Source organism: Tamandua tetradactyla, chromosome 4, assembly GCF_023851605.1.
Source record: "Tamandua tetradactyla isolate mTamTet1 chromosome 4, mTamTet1.pri, whole genome shotgun sequence".
NCBI classification, from domain to species: Eukaryota; Metazoa; Chordata; class Mammalia; order Pilosa; family Myrmecophagidae; genus Tamandua; species Tamandua tetradactyla.
The window spans coordinates 23,760,749-23,779,039 of record NC_135330.1 but is presented as its reverse complement, the minus strand read 5'-3'; the positions used below and the strand labels follow the sequence as shown (position 1 = coordinate 23,779,039).

Below are 18,291 nucleotides of genomic sequence, written 5' to 3'. Positions count from 1 at the left end.
CTTTTGTATTATATATATCATATCTGACTTTCCTTCTTTCTACACTTTTCTCCATGTCTCTCTCTTCTGTCTTTTTGTATCTGACTTTAGTATTTCTTGCAGAGCTGGTCTCTTGGTCACAAATTCTCTTAGTGACTTTTTGTCTGAGAATGTTTTAATTTCTCCCTCATTTTTGAAGGACAATTTTGCTGGATATAGGAGTCTTGGCTGGCAGTTTTTCTCTTTTAGTAACTTAAATATATCATCCCACTGTCTTCTAGCTTCCATGGTTTCTGCTGAGAAATCTACACATAGTCTTATTGGGTTTCCCTTGTATGTGACGGATTGTTTTTCTCTCGCTGCCTTCAAGATCCTCTCTTTCTCTTTGACCTCTGACATTCTAACTAGTAAGTGTCTTGGGGAACGCCTATTTGTGTCTAATCTCTTTGGGGTGCGCTGCACTTCCTGGATCTGTAATTTTAGGTCTTTCATAAGAGTTGGGAAATTTTCAGTGATAATTTCTTCCATTAGTTTTTCTCCTCCTTTTCCCTTCTCTTCTCCTTCTGGGATACCCACTACACGTATATTTGTACGGTTCACATTGTCCTTGAGTTCCCTGATACCTTGTTCAAATTTTTCCATTCTTTTCCGGATAGTTTCTGTTTCTTTTTGGAATTCAGATGTTTCATCCTCCAAATCACTAACTCTATCTTCTGTTTCTTTAAATCTGTCATTGTAGGTATCCATTGTTTTTTCCATCTTTTCTACTTTATCTTTCACTTCCATAAGTTCTGTGATTTGTTTTTTCAGTTTTTCTATTTCTTCTTTATGTTCAGCCCATGTCTTCTTCATGTCCTCCCTCAATTTATCGATTTCGTTTTTGAAGAGGTTTTCCATTTCTGTTCGTATATTCAGCATTAGTTGTTTCAGCTCCTGTATCTCATTTGAACTATTGGTTTCTTCATTTGACTGGGCCATATGTTCAATTTTCTGAGCGTGATCCGTTATCTTCTGCTGGCGTCTGGGCATTTAGTCAGATTTCCCCGGGTGTTCGACCCCACAGGTTGAAAGATTTTTCTGTGCAATCTCTGGGTTCTGTTCTTCCTATCCTGCCCAGTAGGTGGCGCTCGTGGCACACGCCTGTCTGTGGGTTCCACCAGCGAAAGTTGCTGTGGGTCCCTCAACTCTGGAAAACTCTCGCCGTAGGGGAGGTTCGGCAGCCGAAGCGTCTTGGAAGAATGCCAGCCGGCCCGGGGTTCCAAACGCGGGGAGGGTCGCCGGCCGTCGCAGCACAGGAGAGCGTCTGGCCAAATTAGCCAGTCGGCCCGGGGCACCAAGCGTGGCGGGAGGGCGCCAGCTGTCGCAGCCCGGGAGAGTGCACTGTTCCCAGCCGACGGGGGAGTCACATGTTTGGAAGGGATCCCCCGGTCACTGTTCTCCGCAGTCTGGGGATTTCCGACCCAACTATCTCAGTTTTTCCGGGGGGCCTCGTGTGGTGGGGGCACCAGCCGCCGCGGCCTAAGGGGACCGCCTGTCCAATTCTACCAGCTGGCCCGGGAAGGTGGAAGGGAGAGACTCCGGTCGCTTGCCGTCCCACCCAGGAAAGCCCGTGCCCCTTGGTGATCTCACCGGAGCTGGTTCTCCCAGATAGTCAGCCGTTCCAGGATGGGGTACGCTGTCCCTTTGATCTCCCTCGTGGCTCCGGGAGCTGCTCTGTATTATCTCCACTCCCCCAGTAGCTGTTCTGGAGGAGGAAAGGTGAGGGCGGCAAGGCTGTCGAGGCTGGTGGCGGAGGAGCACGGTGAAGGTGGGGGAAGAGGGCACCGTGGTGGTTGGAGAGCAGCCGGAGCAGGAGGGGGAGGAAGGGGGAGAAGGATGGCGGGCGGCTCGGCTGCTGCGGGGCGTGGGCGCCGCGCGGCGGGCCGGCGGAGAAAGAGAGCAGAGAAGGATGGCGGGCGGCTCGGCTGCTGCGGGGCGTGGGCGCCGCGCGGCGGGCCGGCGGAGAAAGAGAGGGGAGAAGGATGGCGGGCGGCTCGGCTGCTGCGGGGCGTCATCAGCATACTTTTTAAATTAGCTTTTTGAGAGAAGATAAATGGAAAGTAATAATATATTTAGATTAACATATTTGGTGTGTTCAGTTTGGAACATACTTTAGTTTTGGTTCCTAAACAGCAGTCCAGTCTTAATATAAAAATATTTAGTGTAAGATATAATAATACTTATTATACAAAATTTTTTTATTCCCAATTATTTCTTAACTCTGGGCTACAAAATTATTTGTTGCTCAAAGTAATTTATCTTTATGAAAGCAAAATTATTTGTTGCTCAAAGTAATTTATCTTTTCCACTCAATATAAATAACGTGTAATAATACTCAGAAAAAAAACAGGTGCCTTGCAAACCTTAGGAAAGTATGCCTTCTGCAATAAGTAATTGTCAAAAAAATTATGGAAATATTACACTAGTGATTATTTGTTTAATGCGGTTGGGCCCAAATCTTCAACTGATGAATTCAAACAGAAGTGTGGTAGTAGTACTCTGTAATTCTCATGGAGAATTACATGACTTGGTGATGCAGTCAGTCTCTGGCCTCATCAGCAAGTTATCGTTTGTGTGAATAGGCCTTACTTATTGCCTGGGGAGAAAGGGTACCAGGTAAGTACAGAGAAGCAAGGAGAGAAGAGCCTTGGGAGTTATGAAAGGAAGACTAGAATCCTCCATACATCTTATCTAGTGAATTTCTACATATGCAGTTAATTTTTGTGTCCTTTAGTACTTCCTCAAATTTGTGTGGAGTGTTTAAAACCTTGTAACACTCCCTTACCAGTAGAAAATCCTTCCCTGACATTTCCAGATTGTCGCACATTTAACACATGTTTATTAAGCATATACGATGTGCGCTAGACATTATAATAGATACTGGAAATATAAAATTCAAAAACACAAGTCCCTAGTATCTAAAAGTTTACAGTCCAGACTGCAAGGAACACCAGACACTGTCATCTAGATATGTGAACTAGACTTCCAGGAATTACATGGCCCTAGCTATGTAGGTTCTATAAATGGCACACTTTATCTACAGGGTGTTTTCAAGACAGGGGTATAACTAGATTCTCTGGTTAAAGACTGATATCTGTTATCTTTCTAGCCAGCCACAGGCCAGCAATGATTTGGTTATAACAACAAGGTTTGTTTCACTGAGATTTTGGATGGCAACTCTTCCTCTTTTTTGTAACTCCAGTTCTGATCATAGGCAGCCCATGTGTATTTTAATAATCTGAACTTAATACCTAGTTCAGTAGCATACAATTTATTTCCAAAACAAAATGCTATCTTTATTCCAGGACAGACCAAATTATTTTAATATTGGTTTATTTAAGATTGGTTTATTAAATGAAATAAATCAAGGTAATGCCAAATATAACCAAGATATATCAATTCTGTTATGGTCCCCACTCCAGAAAACTTGTGTGAGACATAGGGTGGGTTTATTAATAATCTTGCCAGCAAGGGAGAACAGTTTAAAAAGTATTTCACAACATCTTGAAAGGGAAAGTTATAGAGAAATTTTTATAGGATTAGGATTAGGATTAGGGTTAGCATTACAACTCAGGTTATTTTAGGATGGGCTTTCAAAATTAAGGAATAGGTAAGAACTGGGTAAAATTAGGTAGGTAGTCACTTTTAATTGAATTGCAAATGAGAAGTAGGCACAGAGGAGGGATTTTCAAGTAAGATGTTGACAGAAACATCTAAGATCTCTTTCAGAGCAGGTAGAACTGATTTTTGCTTATTTTACAGTCTTGGTAAATTTCCATTTTTCAATTTTAAGTTTAATTTTCATTTCCCAATTCCATACAGTCAAATTGGCTTTAATGGGATAAGTTTGGTTAGCCATCTTTTGGAGTTCACTTTTAAGTTACATAAACCTAAAAGCAGAAATGTGGGATATTTTTCCGGCTTGTAGGAATTTCCACATACATAGACAAATAAATATACATATTAGCCAGTATGTGTGTGTTCCCTGCCTGTTTCTTATGCATGTTACTTTGTTGCTTTTCTATATTAACAACAGTTGGATTTAAAAGAACCCAAGCATAGTATGAAAGATAAAAATCATGATTTCTTGCTTAAATAAGTTTTATTTAGTTATATCTTTTACTTTGTGATCTAACTTGATATGATATTTGAAATGACATTGCACAGATTAACCTCCTCAGTTCTTTAAGCAGAGATTGTTTGTGGCAGTAATTGTACTTTGAGGTCTGGTTAGAAAATGCCAGGGTAAAAACTAAAGGGAAGCACTTGGGGCAATTCTGTTAAGAAATAGTCTGATAGTGTGTACGTAAAAGACAAAACCTCTACTTGTGTGTTTAATTTCGTGTATATCTATTTTTTTTTTTTTGTACATAGCATTGGGAGAAATATTTTCTAGGATATAAAAGACATCTTTTTAACACCTACTACCTTAAGTTTAATAAGCAACTAAATTCTTCTAGACCCACTTTAATTTACTATGAAGATTGTATTAAATAAACCATATTACAGTCTCAATTACAGGGCTGCTACATTAAAGGAAAAAGGAAAATCTGTTTTCCATCAGTTATGTTAAAACACAAAGCAGATCTATGTAGCTCTGTGTTATCCTATAGTGTGCTAATCAGATACAAGGTGTGACGGAAGCCAGTGACAAAGAGTTTTCCTGATAGTGAACAGGCTCTGATAATAGACTGGCTAATGCTTCATAATGTTTCATTGGTTAAGTAGTAAACAAAATGATGTAAGACTTCAAAATGGATGGTACATTCCATGTAAAATCAAACCATACATCTTTTATGAAATTTTTAAATTTATGGAAACTACTTAAGATGATAACATCAGGAGCTTAGAAGAGAAGGAAAATTTTTAAAAAGCATATTTTCCTTTAAATACAGGATGACTGTACTCTCAAAGTGAGAATATGAGGGTACACTCCTTGTAAAAAGGAGTATTTCAAAAATACAGAAAAACAGCTTCATCCCTTGAGCATTTCCACAAAGGCTTAATAGATTTTAATGGCACATGCTGGCTATGGTTGAGCTGTGACATCCCTGAATTCTCAGTTACTTCCTGGGTGGGGGGGAGGGGGTTGGTTGACGTAAAAGGAAGTAGAGGGAGGAGGTGGGGGGGTAAGAGGGAATTGATATTAATTTATAATATGTGGTTTTTATTTTTTTTATTTTGAGACTATATTCAGTTGTTAGTTAACTTTTAAAAGAAATTCCTTACACTCCCAATAATTATCAGTTATTTGGGATAGTTATGTCAACAACCTTACAAAGTAATGATATTATATTAATCATAGATTTTTATCTATAGAATATTAGAGCTTGAATAAATCTTATATTTGTTTCATTTTGCAACTAAATAATCTGAGACCAAGAGAGATTAAAATACCTTTTAAAAGATTCTATCAATTAGAAGCAGAGCTAGAACCAAAACCAAGGTCTCCTAACTCTTATTACTATACCATATCATATTATTACTAGCTATAAATCCAGACTCTGACACAAAAAGAAAATATAACTTTGCCATGGCTAATAAACTCTATTCATTGAGGATTCCCAGAATATGTATATTAGATAGCTGAGGCTACTGATTCCAGAATCCTGTTCCATTAGAATATGATGAAATCAGCTTTTACTGATTTCTCTCACATGGAAAGGAAATAAAAAAGAAAACAGCGTGTGTGTAAGGGAGAGAGAGAAGAGAAAAAGCAATGAAAGACGGTGAATGTGAGGTTGTCAACATGTTCTATCTTGAGAAAGTATATCTTTATTTTGAGATTGTCTTTCTTACATTTTTAGCCTTACAATGGCCTTTCTTTTATGAAGCAATAGTAGTAGATGGCATTTGATTTAATGCTAGTCCCTCAAATTTGCTTTTGACCCTTTCCTGAAATCTAAAACTCTTGGGACCACTGTCTTAGCCTGTTAATTTGCCACACTTGCTGAGTAGAATCTCAATAGCCATAAACTAAAATATTTGATTTCCAAGAAATCTGGTAGACATTTTCAAAGATATGAAGACTTATAGCCAGTATCAGGCAGCAAAACAATACTATCTTTCATTTGAACTAATGTTTGCTACTAAGGAAAAAGGGAAATGAGAATGTTTAAATGAATATTATTTTTCTCATAGCATGTTTCATTCCAGTCTCCTAAATTTGGTGAACAGTAGAGTACCTGAGACTGAATTATTAAAAAAACATTTGAACATTCATGAAACAAGTATAATATCTTAGTAATGTTTCATACTTAGCCTGTAAATTTAAAAACTGCAAGTTTTAAAATATTTTCCAGTTAGCGAGTAAAATTGGAGTTAAGAAAATCGTTAAAAACTGGAAGAATATATACCAGTACTTATTTTGGTTCCATCTGGATAAAGGTATTGTGATATTTTTCTATAATTTTCAAATTTTAAAAATGAACATATTACTTTTATATTGATAAAACTTCAGATTTTTTTTCAAAAAGTCATGTTACAATTGCTTGACTACAAAGAGGAATCTTTAAGACCTTGATACTGTCTGGTCAATATTTTTTGCCATCTTATTTTGATCTATAGCAAAGAGCCACACATATTTATTAAATCTCAAGGCCACTTCTTGTGAAAATGCAGCTTGTAACTGTAATGGATTCATGTAGTAGGATTTTGTAAACATTGTTGGATCTTTGCAAAAATAACTTTCTTTATTCTAATAGGTTACCGTCTGGTATCATTTTTTATGAGGATGAAGCTGTTTGTTTATTTTTCAAAGAGCTGTTTGTTTATTTTTCAAAGTGTTTTCATGTGATCCTGTAAACAGGAGTGCATATATTAAACATTGTTAGTCATAGAAATAAAGACTATTTATAGTTTCCAAATAAAAGTCAGAATAAAATTGTTGTATGAAGAAAAATGACAGTACAATCTGTATCATTGTTACCATACTCTTTTGACTTCTAATGTTAAGAGATGCACTGATTCTATGGGTTAATTCCGTCATGAACTGGTAAGAGAGGGAAAGTGAACATGGTTTAAGGGATTCAGTTAGGACAAGGGTAGTCTTATTACAATTTAGTGCTAGGTTCTATGCTAATTCACTGCCTTGGATAGGCAGTTTCCCAAAAAACTGACAAGGCGAAGTTGAACTACCAAAATTTAGCTGTGGATGCTCATAGATATTTTTTGTTTGGACTTGTAAAATCTCTTAAAGCAACTCGGGCTAGTGTGATTAGATTAATATGTTAACTGTGAGTTCATAGAATAAGATGGCTGAAGTTTAAGAGCTGTTGTTTGTGAAGATGATAGCTTCTTTGTTATACATTTATGTATTTATTAGATGTATTTTTGTTATTGTTAAATTAGGATAATTTACGAGGGCATATCTTTACAAGAGAATGTAAAATGGTAACTCCTGGAGTAAGCAGAATTTTTTTTTTTTTTTTGGTACAGAGCATTACTTATTACACTAAATACATTTTATGGATATGTGGTTCAAGCATTTATTATTTTAATTTTACTACCTTTGTTATGTTTCCCAAGGATTAGTAAAGGCAAGTTTTACTCTTAGTGGTGTACCAAACCATATATTTTACATGCTTTGCGTACTTGACTGAATTTTAATTCCGGTTCTTCAACTAGGTATCCACATGCTTGAAATATAAAATAAAACAGTTGAATCATGTTTTTCTATCATCTCCCTTGAATACCTGTTATTTAGATAAGTAATCAGATTGTCTCTCTACCAAATTGAAAAGTTATTTTTATGCCTCTTGCCAAGTGAAACAAGCTACTATTCTTAAAAGAAACAATGACACTTAACTTGGTTCCAGTATTTAATATAGATTTAGTAGGAATTCTGGTATACTAAGGCATATTCTCCTTGGAGCTTTGGTGACCTGTAACTAACATCTTTTAGGAAAAAAAAAAAGCCAATGGTATAGAGAATTTATTGTCCAAAATACCATTTTGTGTTTTAATTTTGCATTACGTTTTTATCTCAATAGGTAACAAGTCCATTCTTTCCTTTTAATATAAGGGTATATAATGAATTCTTTTTAAATTAGCTGGCCATTTCTGATATGACAATAATAATCTTTCTGCAGCTAACTTTAAATGAGCACCTTCAGTGTGCCACTATGGTACCAAAACATTTACTTATGAACTAAGATAAATTTAAAGTTCTGAGTTATTTTTAGCATTCAGACAAAATTACTTTGAAGCTAATCAGAGTGCCTGTATTACATAATTAGTTACCACTTAGTATTTTATTTAGCTTTGGAAACCCAAAGTGAACCACCAAAATCTGTATTAAGTGAAATTGCTGATAATAATATTTTTGTGCTTATTATTTTTTCCAACTCCCTCTTTCCCCAACACCCTCCCAAAATATGGCCAGGTCAGAGAGACCTCGATTGAGAATAGAATGTGTTTACACAATATACTTACCAAACTAGGAACTACTTCCCACATCACTGCTTGATCAATAATTCAGTCCGATCACAGAATCTGAGAGCTGAAAGTTGATCTTGGACATCATTTATTATATTCTCATTCAATGAAGAATACAGTTAAAAATCCTGACAAATGTTCATTTTTCCTCTAACTGCCTCTTCCACATTACTAGCCCAGGGTTTGCAGGGCTGTAATACCCACAACAAGCTATGTACCCTGTATCAAGTTACTTCAGTGTTCTGGGTTTCATGTTCTCATTTGTGCAATAGCAATAATTACAGTGCCTACCTCAGAGACCTGTTACTTGAAATAATGAACAATAATGACTAACATTTATTAAGTGCTTTCAGTATAGGTTTTCTGAATGCTTTACATGTATTATCTCATTTTATCAAAACAATTTGTGTGGGATCAGTGATTGAATGATTGTATAAATTACATCACATCTAATCACTGTGGCCACATCAATGATACCAGCAGGGTATGGCATTTGGATTTGTTGTTTAACCTGAATTATCAATTTCAAATTGTTCCTTGAAGTAAAAAAAAAATCTCTTGTTTTAAATATAGAAATTCTGTAAAGTAAAATGTAATGATGTTTATGATAGCTCTTAGATTTTATAAGAACAATTAATTTCAAATAATTATGTTGGGAAATATATTGATAGCTAATAAGAATATTAGTAGATATCTAAAAGAAAAGAAGATTAGTAATTAGTTGCAAAATTGCCATTAGCATTACCATAGCCAAAACATATCTCTACCTCTGCCAAACTTGGTTGAAAGGGAGTTCCTATTTTCAGAAATGTACAGTATAAAGCCCATCATGATAGCTGACACTACTAAGAAATTGATAATGTGAAACTTTTGAAACTTGATAAGTAGAATTCTGAAAATATTCTTAAATTCATGCTGTGATGATCTGTACTTGAATTTCAGCTTTGGCTCCAAGTTGCTTAGCATTTGACTAAACTTTATATTTTTGTTCTACCTCTAAGTTTTCATGATTGACATGTCCACTAGAGGACATGCTACTGTCCAGCATACCTCCAATTCCTTTTTTAGACCACTAGAAACAAAAATGTTTAAAGGTATGATGGAAGAGTTTAAAGCCAAGAATCCTAGATATAGGATGACAAAGAAATCTCTGAAGCCATTTCTTCTATCCACACTATTATTTCCACTGTCATTAATTGCTAAATTAACACAAGTAGTCAGAAGTAATTCCAACCTATAGGACAAGAAGGGAGACGGGTTTGGCTGCAGCTTATGGTAATTTGTCTATTTGTGCTTCATAAACATTTCCCAAGGACATTTTTCTGTAATAGGTGGTGTTTTAGCTTCCTAGCTGCTGAAACAAATACCATAAAATGGATTGGCTTAACAACAGGAATTTATCAGCTCATGGTTTCAGAAGCTAGAGGGCTTGTTTTCCACAGGGATTGTTATCTTATGGCTGGCCAGCAGTCTTTGGAGTTCTTTGGCTTTTCTGTCATGTGGCAATGCACATGGTGATGTCTTCTTTTTGCTCTTCTGGATTCCATTGACTTCTGGCTTCTAGCTGCTCCCCATTGCTTCCCTTTGTCTTGACTTCCATCCTGCTTGTAAAGGACACAGTAATCTTGATTAAAGTTTACCTTGATTCAGATGGGCACACACCTTAACTGAAGGCAACATCTTGAAGAGATCCTATTTACAATGGGTCTGCATTCACCAGTGTAAGGACTTAGGCCAAGAGCTTGTCCAAACTGGGTACACAATTCAGTCTACCACAGGTATTAAGGATACAGAATGAATGAGCCAGCACGTCTTCCTTTTTAGGAGTTCATGTTCCCCACAGGAGATGGACATTTAAAGAAACAATGACAACTAAATAAGATAACATTATTTTGTGGTTGGAACAAGATTAAACTCAGTTCTACTATTTATTATTAGTAGTAAACCATTTAAGAAGTTAAGAGGAATACTTTAATAGTGCTTTTTTTTTTCTCTACTGAACCATATTATCCAAACAAAAAGATATAACAATACATGAAATTTTAATGTTAACCACTTGTCATTAGTGCTAAAAATAATTATAGCCACAGGAACTCTTTGGAAGTTGAAGTCTGATTGCTTACATAAATTCTGACAACATTTAGATAAATAATCTGTGAAACCTAAACTTCTTCCAGTATTTACCATTGCCGTCAGTGATTGGTAACCCAAACAGAGACTTATAAAGAATATCTGAATTTAATTTCTTTTTATTCCTCATTGTATAAGACAGTTCTCAACAGATATTTTTACTGTTCCTCTAATTCAAAGGAAGTTCTACAAAATTATCTTTTCATGAGATAAAAATACTATTATCTGAGTCCCAAGGAAGTTCTTTAGTAAGCTTATATAATAACAGCTCACAATTTGTTTTCAATAGGAATATGATGAAGAATGGGCTAAGAAAATTCAGAGTGAAAAGTTTCGCTGGCATAACTCTCAGTGGCTGGAGATGGTAGAGAGTCGTCAGATGGATGAGAGTGAACAGTACTTATATGGTGATGATCGAATTGAGCCATACATTCATGAAGGAGATATTCTTGAAAGACCTGACCTTTTCTACAACTCAGGTAAGGTGATATCCAAAGCAAAAAATAAAAGTTTACATGTTATAAATGGGAATTTTTATATGCCAACCTTGCTCATTTCCAAGATTTGTCAGCACTTTTTTGTTTATAAATGAAGTCTTCTGATAATGATTTCAAATATAAAATCTGTACACACCAAGCAAATCTATTAACTCATCATTATTTTTTCCTAGTCTTACATGCATTCTCTATCACAAAGACTATAGTAAGAAAATTAATCGCTCTTAGAAGTTTATTACTTTGTAGAATATATAACTTTAAAAATGACATGTTCAAGATTTCTGACCTCTGTTTGAAAATGTAATCCTCATTTTTCTGTATTCTACATTTGTTAAATTTATAACTTATGAATTTGTGTTGTCTTCCAGTGTATTTAATTTTAACAGTTTAATTTTGCTTTATTTTCAAACAGTTAAATTCTGGTGGTTGTTAGAAGATTTAAACACTTTATAGCCCTAGTTTTTTCTTTCAAAACTCTGCCAGTGCTTTTAAGGTAAATTTTAATTTTATATAAATGTCATGTACATTACCTTGTTCACGCTACCATATTGCCTTTTTCCAGGGATGAAGTTGGCACAAAGATTGGTAAAGTTTTACATATTATGGCTTTTAATGTATTACATTGTTGCCAATACTAACATTATTTCATTGAAGTTATTTAATTGAAGCAAAGGAAAGGATTTCTCACTAAAATGTATAACAGGTTGGAACGGAAAAGCAAAAAAGTAATTGTCATATCTGAATTAGTGGTCCACCTTTTCTTTCCTACTATGTATTTTCATATTTGTGCAAATATTCCACATAAACTAGTAGAAAGTTTAAAGCTAGTAGAAAATATTCTTTTATATTTGATATAAATATAATCATATATTTGATATAAATGATATATGTATATAATATATATTATATATATAAATGATATAAATCATATAAATGATACAGATAATTGAATCCCAGAAGACTGCTGCTTTGGTTTGAAAATTAAATAGATTTCTTCCTAACTGACCTTTACGGTAGTTATGAGATACTGCTTTGTGTTTTTTAAACCAGATGGAGTAGATCATTAATTTCAACCAACAAGAATTTCTTACTTCAGTAATGGCAAGCAGCTGTTTCTTACATATTCAGAAATTCATGAGGTAAAATAATGTAAAATAAATATGATATGAGTTATTCAGTTAATAGGAATCAGAATATTCTTAGAATCAAGTTACCCGCTTTGAAGATTGATAGATATCTTTCAGTGTAAATTATTTATCAGTTTCTAAAACCAAATAAAACTGTTAGCCACCTTAGTATGCAACTTTATTTTTGTAATTAGAATTTCAGATTCCTAAAAATATTTCTAGAAAGTTATACCACATTTCAAAATTGTCATATAAAATAAACTTTTAAAATGTAAGTCTTTAATACTTTTCTGAGATAATTCAAAATTAAAATGTATAATTTATGTTTTTGTGGGAAAATCGAATTATGTATAGTAGTATATGCCAAAATTTAAAAACAGTGGTAGCTGACAGATAAATAAATAAATAAATAAATAAATAAAATTTAAGCTGATGAAAAAATATTTTTAAAAATTTGGAAGGGTGTATTAAATGGATATCCTCGTGGGTTTTTTTTAATGGCTGTCACCTAAAGATGCAGTTCACATTTGACAGTGGAAATTACATACTGTGAGTTTAAAGATATAGCCCTCATATATATTTCAAATTTATGAGTTACTTAATTCACTTTTGATTAATAGTTTATTTACTAAATTTGCAACATTTCTTATTTCTTATCTCAAGTGGAAATTAGATACTGTTGGCCTCTCAATTATATGCAATTGTTTCTTTAGAAAAAGATACTGTAGTGCTACAGATTTGTTTGAATGTTTGAGTCATCTTATTTAAACCCTTGGGTCTCTATGAAACTTTAGACTGCTTCCAATAAAAGCAGCATTAATAGCTTTTTAGCAACAGTGGTTAAGCTCACTGGCCCATGATTCCCTGGGTCTTATATTTTACTCTAAAATGAAATGACATTCGCTACATCCTAGTCATTAGAATTGCCTTCAATATTTTCAAACTATTAAAATAAAATATTCTCCCTTGCTTTTTTAAATTAAAGAATCTTCATATTGTCATATGACATAGGAATTTAGCTACTTTTTAGTTATAGTAATTTTTTTCTTAAAGTCTAAAATTATATAGTCACTGATTAATTTCCTTTTCTATCATGAAAATTAAGTTGTTTGCTTTAGTACTTTTTCCATAGTGGAAGTATAGTATAAATTATTAAGTTGTGCTGCTGCTACACATTTCTAAAAGACATTTTTGTTGTTCTTCATCAATTATGGGGAATCATATTCTGTTATGTAAATATATTCCTGGAATACATAACTAAAAATGGTTTGTTTTTATCTCAGGATCATTTATTGTAAACCCATCATTTTCATTTACCCATATGTTTCTGTGATGAGTCTTATGAGGGTACAGCCAAATAAGTTATGATTCATCATTTTCATCATTTCTTTTTTCTCAATTTTACATTATTGACATCTGTTTTCTCTCAATCACGAGTTTCCTTCTAACTAGTTCGTCAAGGAGCGCAATACTATGTATAGATTTGATTTAAGAAATAAAAATAAAATTTATTTCAATAACAGTGTATAAGAAGATAGTCTTTGTGTATTTTTACTTTCATTCACAGAGTTTATAAGTTAGTTTTTTAAAACTGATTTTCAAAAATTAGGTCAATAAATTACCTATGCTGACAAATTTACTTTGATTTCATCCCTGTTCCAGTATATATACACCCCATTTTGTTCATAAACATCTTTATCTTCATTACTTGGAGCATTTCAGAAAGGTGTTTTATATAACTATGGTCTAAAATGTTTCATATAATTTAATAACTTAAATGTGTATAATGCTTTGCAGCATACAAAGTGTTCTGGTATACATCATCTCTGTTTTCTGTTTATTCTCTGGTCATTTAAATGTTACATGGAATTGTTTGGTTCTTCTTGCTATATTTGAAATAAGACTAAGAGTAGGAACTTGAAAAGGACACTTCTGGATTTATCTGGGCTCTGTAATTAAGGAGATATGATTACTTTTTACTATTTGTATAAAATTAATTTGAGATATAAAATGCTGAAAAACAAATTAATACTTCCAGGAAGTTGCGGTACCTGAGATGAGCCTTTAATGGAACCTTTATATATATACCTCATTCTAGGGAAGAAAAATTGCCTATAGGTCAGAGCTGCTTATTTTTGTCAAGCCATTAAAGGGCAGCCTAGAAACTGCAGTTTATAACTCCAGTGTACTAAGATTAATAAAAATAAACTTCGAAAGAATAAAAAATTTGCTCTTTTTTACTCACTTAAAATCAGGCTCATTATTTTATTAAACTAGTTGTATTCTAGATTTATACAATTTCTGAATGAATCTTTTAAATTCAAGAACTTTCAGTTTGATTTCTATTTCATGAGCTTCCATTTTTTAGTTCCTTGTATTCCATTTTTGTTTTTGGCTACTCATTGTTCTCCTTGAATACAGTTGGTGCTACAAATTGAGAATTATGATCAAATTCTCAGTTTTTTCATTTAATTTCTTCTTAATCTGACTTTCTTTACTAGATCATGCTTCATGTCATATGAACTTTTAAACACAATTCAGGTATCTTTTTATTTGGCTGTATTTATATATGAAATATTTCTGAATGTTAAATTAAAATCTTTCATTCTATTGACTTGCTGAATATCTTTAACTCATTTTCAAAATGTGGCATTCATTTAATTTGGGGATTTTACTTAGCTTTTTTCCTCTAAAATTCACAGGTTTCTTAAATCCTGATCCTCAGTGTTTTAATAAGGTTTTAATTTATCAGACAAACCTGTTGATTTTGTGATCTTAACCTTGTTAATTTAGCCACACTCACAAAGTCTTGGATCCATATAAAACTTTTTTTTTTTTAACTGCTTAATGCTTAATCTATGGTATCTTGGAATTTACATCATTTCATTTTTTGTAGTTTTTTTTGTTTAGCTGATCTTTTAATTTATAGACTCTATTTTCTAGAGAATATAAAAATCGGACTATACATTACTGAATCTTTTAGTGAAGACTCAAACTACCTCTCAAGTATTTTAAATTTAGTGAAGAAATAAGACAAATACCTAAGCTAAATTAACAATTCAAAAATTAAATAGTGATACAAGTCATAATATATAACAAATGGATATATATATCTATATATTTCTATATAGATAGATAAAACAAGTGAGTAGTGTAGACAGTCTGTGGAAATACAAATGAACTTGCTTATTCATTTGTCCACGTTATTACTTAGTTTTACCATTTACTCAATTTCTAATACCCTTATTCCCCAAACAGATTATTTATTTTAATATTATCTTTCAATACTCTACCTCCTCAAGTAGTCATTTTCTAACCCTTAGAGAATATAGTAATCCCTCCATAACCTTTACAGCCTCCGTCACACATTTGGTACATATATCCATTCCTGTTGTAGATAATTCTTAATGAATTGTATTATTTAATTGTATATTAATGTTTATCTTAAATTTATTTCATTTAAGTTAAAATTTGTTATAACAGATTATGCATTATAATTTTTTATATTTCCTCTTAGACCTAGCATTACATTATTGTGCATGTGATAGATGTTAAATGATCATGTTGTGACTGAGCAATTTGCATACTGCATGCCATATTTATAATCAGGGTGTGAGTGTGGTCTAGCCAATATTTATCTAAAAGTTACTCAACAACCCAGCATACTTTTGGAAAAGGAAAATTTAAAATGCCTCAGAGCTATCGAAATAGTTATTACAAAACCACATGCAAAAAATGTATTTGCTTTATACATAGGACAGTCCAAAACCATCACTTAGAACTTTTTCCCTCAGATCCATTTTTTCTTACCTTAGGTCTAATTCTATCAAAAATTGGTAATTTGGATTCTTACATTGGAGCAATTGGAGCAAATGAGAAATTACTACCCTAAAATCAGTAAAAAGTGATAACAAAGACTTAGATTTAGGAAAAGAAGTGTTTTATAAGCAAAGAAAATTGAAAAGCTTTAAAGTGTAGAACCATTTAGCATGGGTAGTCAAATAATATCTAATAACCCTAGGGTATGACTATATAATAATTGATGATTATAATGAAGATTGAATCATAAAAAGTAGTTAAATTACGTAGTGTATATCCTATTATGATTACTGGGAGTGTAAAATAATACATTTACTAAGATTTCCAGCCTATGTTTGTGTGTGTGAATTTTAAAGTGTGACACTTAACACGTTAGGTATTGCTTTTCCAGAAATTCACTTACTTGAAATATCTAATTCCTTAATCATATATAAAGGAAGCACTTAGGTATAAAATGCGGGACATACTCAAATGTTGACTTTTACAGACATCATGCTTACTCGTGCTACTTCTTTAGCCTAGACCATCTTTACTGTCCTTCCCTCCCTTACCTCCTTATCTTTTCTGTGTCTTTCTTGTCTACAAGACTATAAGTTTCTTGAAGGCAGAGAATCTTATTTATCTCTGTACTTGGCATAGTACTTGACACATAGCAGATAATATTTATTGAATTTTTGTGCTGAACTTGATGTGAGACAACATTTTAAGTATGTATGGTATCCTGTTCAGAGAGAATAGCATGTCATACTAACATTTTTCTTTCCAAATTGAAAAGTCCAGGTAATTTTCTGTTGTATTGCTTTCTCAGGTAGTTTTCTTTTTATTCCCCACAAATATGTTTCACTGTTTTTTACTTTCCTTTTTCCTAGATGGATTAATTGCTTCTGAAGGGGCCATAAGTCCAGATTTCTTCAGTGATTATCACCTTCAAAATGGAGATGTAGTTGGTCAGCATTCATTTCCTGGCAGGTAAAGAGTTTTCCAAGAAAATTCTAATATATGGTGTGGGAGAAAAACATTCTTTCTCTTTTGAAAAGCCAAAATTCTCTTCACTCCCCATTTCTATTTTTCATTAGTGGAAAAAATTCCTGTCTTTTGAAAACCAGATTTATTTGATTTTAAATTAACTTATGAAGTCATATTTTCAATGTTTAAAAAAAATCACAGATCTGAAAAAATATTCTTCATGACTTTGGAAAATACAGGCTGTTTATTGGAACAGACAATAATTTTGCCAAATTAATAAACATTTCCTTTGCTTTCCAAACTCAGTAAAGTATAATAGTAAATAAGAACACAAAGCATGTATTTTAACAATTCAGACTTCACTTTAAAAAAAACTCTTGGTGCTTTGATTAAAGTCTTTGCCTCTCTAGATGGCATTCAAGTAAAATATTTAAGGAAAACAAATCTGACATACCAGCAATGTTCTATAATAATAGTAAAGATCCCCCTCTGCAAATATCCAACTTTATTACTGGTGTCATAGATTTTTTGAAGTCTTGCCAGAAAGTTGAAACAGTACTTTGCCTTCCATATCATTCCTTGAGAGATAATATTTTAATTCAGGCTGACTCTTGAAATTTCACATTAAGCTAATCCAGTGAATAAGTGTAGTCTTATTTGCCCTTTAGACAACTGAATTTTTTCTTTAAATTATTGATTTAATTTACTCTTCTAAAATTTTACATTTAATTATCATGGCTATTTTCTGTTTGGAGAATGTGTTCATGTATTTTTTAAAGGAAAATACAGTTATTATTTTTATAACTCCTTTTGTTTTGTTTTGTTTTTAGCACATTTTATAAAGTTTAATTCCTATAATAACTCCCATGTCCTTTTGGTTCTGCTTTCCTTATCAAACCCTAACCCATGCAGTCTATATTTTTAATAGCCATAGGCCTAGCTAAAATTTTGGATTTTGTTACTGTTGCAAGAGGAGGTGAATAGCTATAATGGATCACAATATATCATGACTCGTTATGATCACTTACAATGAGCTATTTAATCTAGTAGTAATAATTATAATTGCTACCATTATTGATCATCTGTTGTGTACAATCTGTTTTACAAATATTCATCTTATTTATTTTAACTTATACAGCAGTATTTTAAAGCAGACATTTCTGAAGCCATTTATAGATGAAGAAATCAAGGCTCTAAAAATTTAAGTTAAAGTTACCAACTCACACAGATAGGATGGTAGAACAAGAATTTGAACTCAGGACTCTAAGTTCTTTCTAGTACAACATGCTACCTTGTTT

General features: G+C 33.1%; 1 protein-coding gene across 8 annotated transcripts in view; it reads left to right on the top strand.

Moving 5' to 3' along the window:
* Positions 1-18,291, top strand: part of KIFAP3 (kinesin associated protein 3) — a 219,611-nt gene that overhangs the window by 167,041 nt on the left and 34,279 nt on the right. For 6 of the 8 annotated variants that reach the window (XM_077156924.1, XM_077156923.1, XM_077156927.1 and 3 more), the window contains 2 exons: positions 10,874-11,063; positions 16,897-16,996. In XM_077156924.1, the coding sequence (XP_077013039.1) occupies positions 10,874-11,063; positions 16,897-16,996 (290 nt within the window). Of the gene's footprint in view, positions 1-10,873; positions 11,064-11,493; positions 11,566-12,131; positions 12,221-16,896; positions 16,997-18,291 lie in introns of those variants that run through there. The other 2 variants (XR_013174069.1, XM_077156929.1) reach the window with 2 other exon arrangements.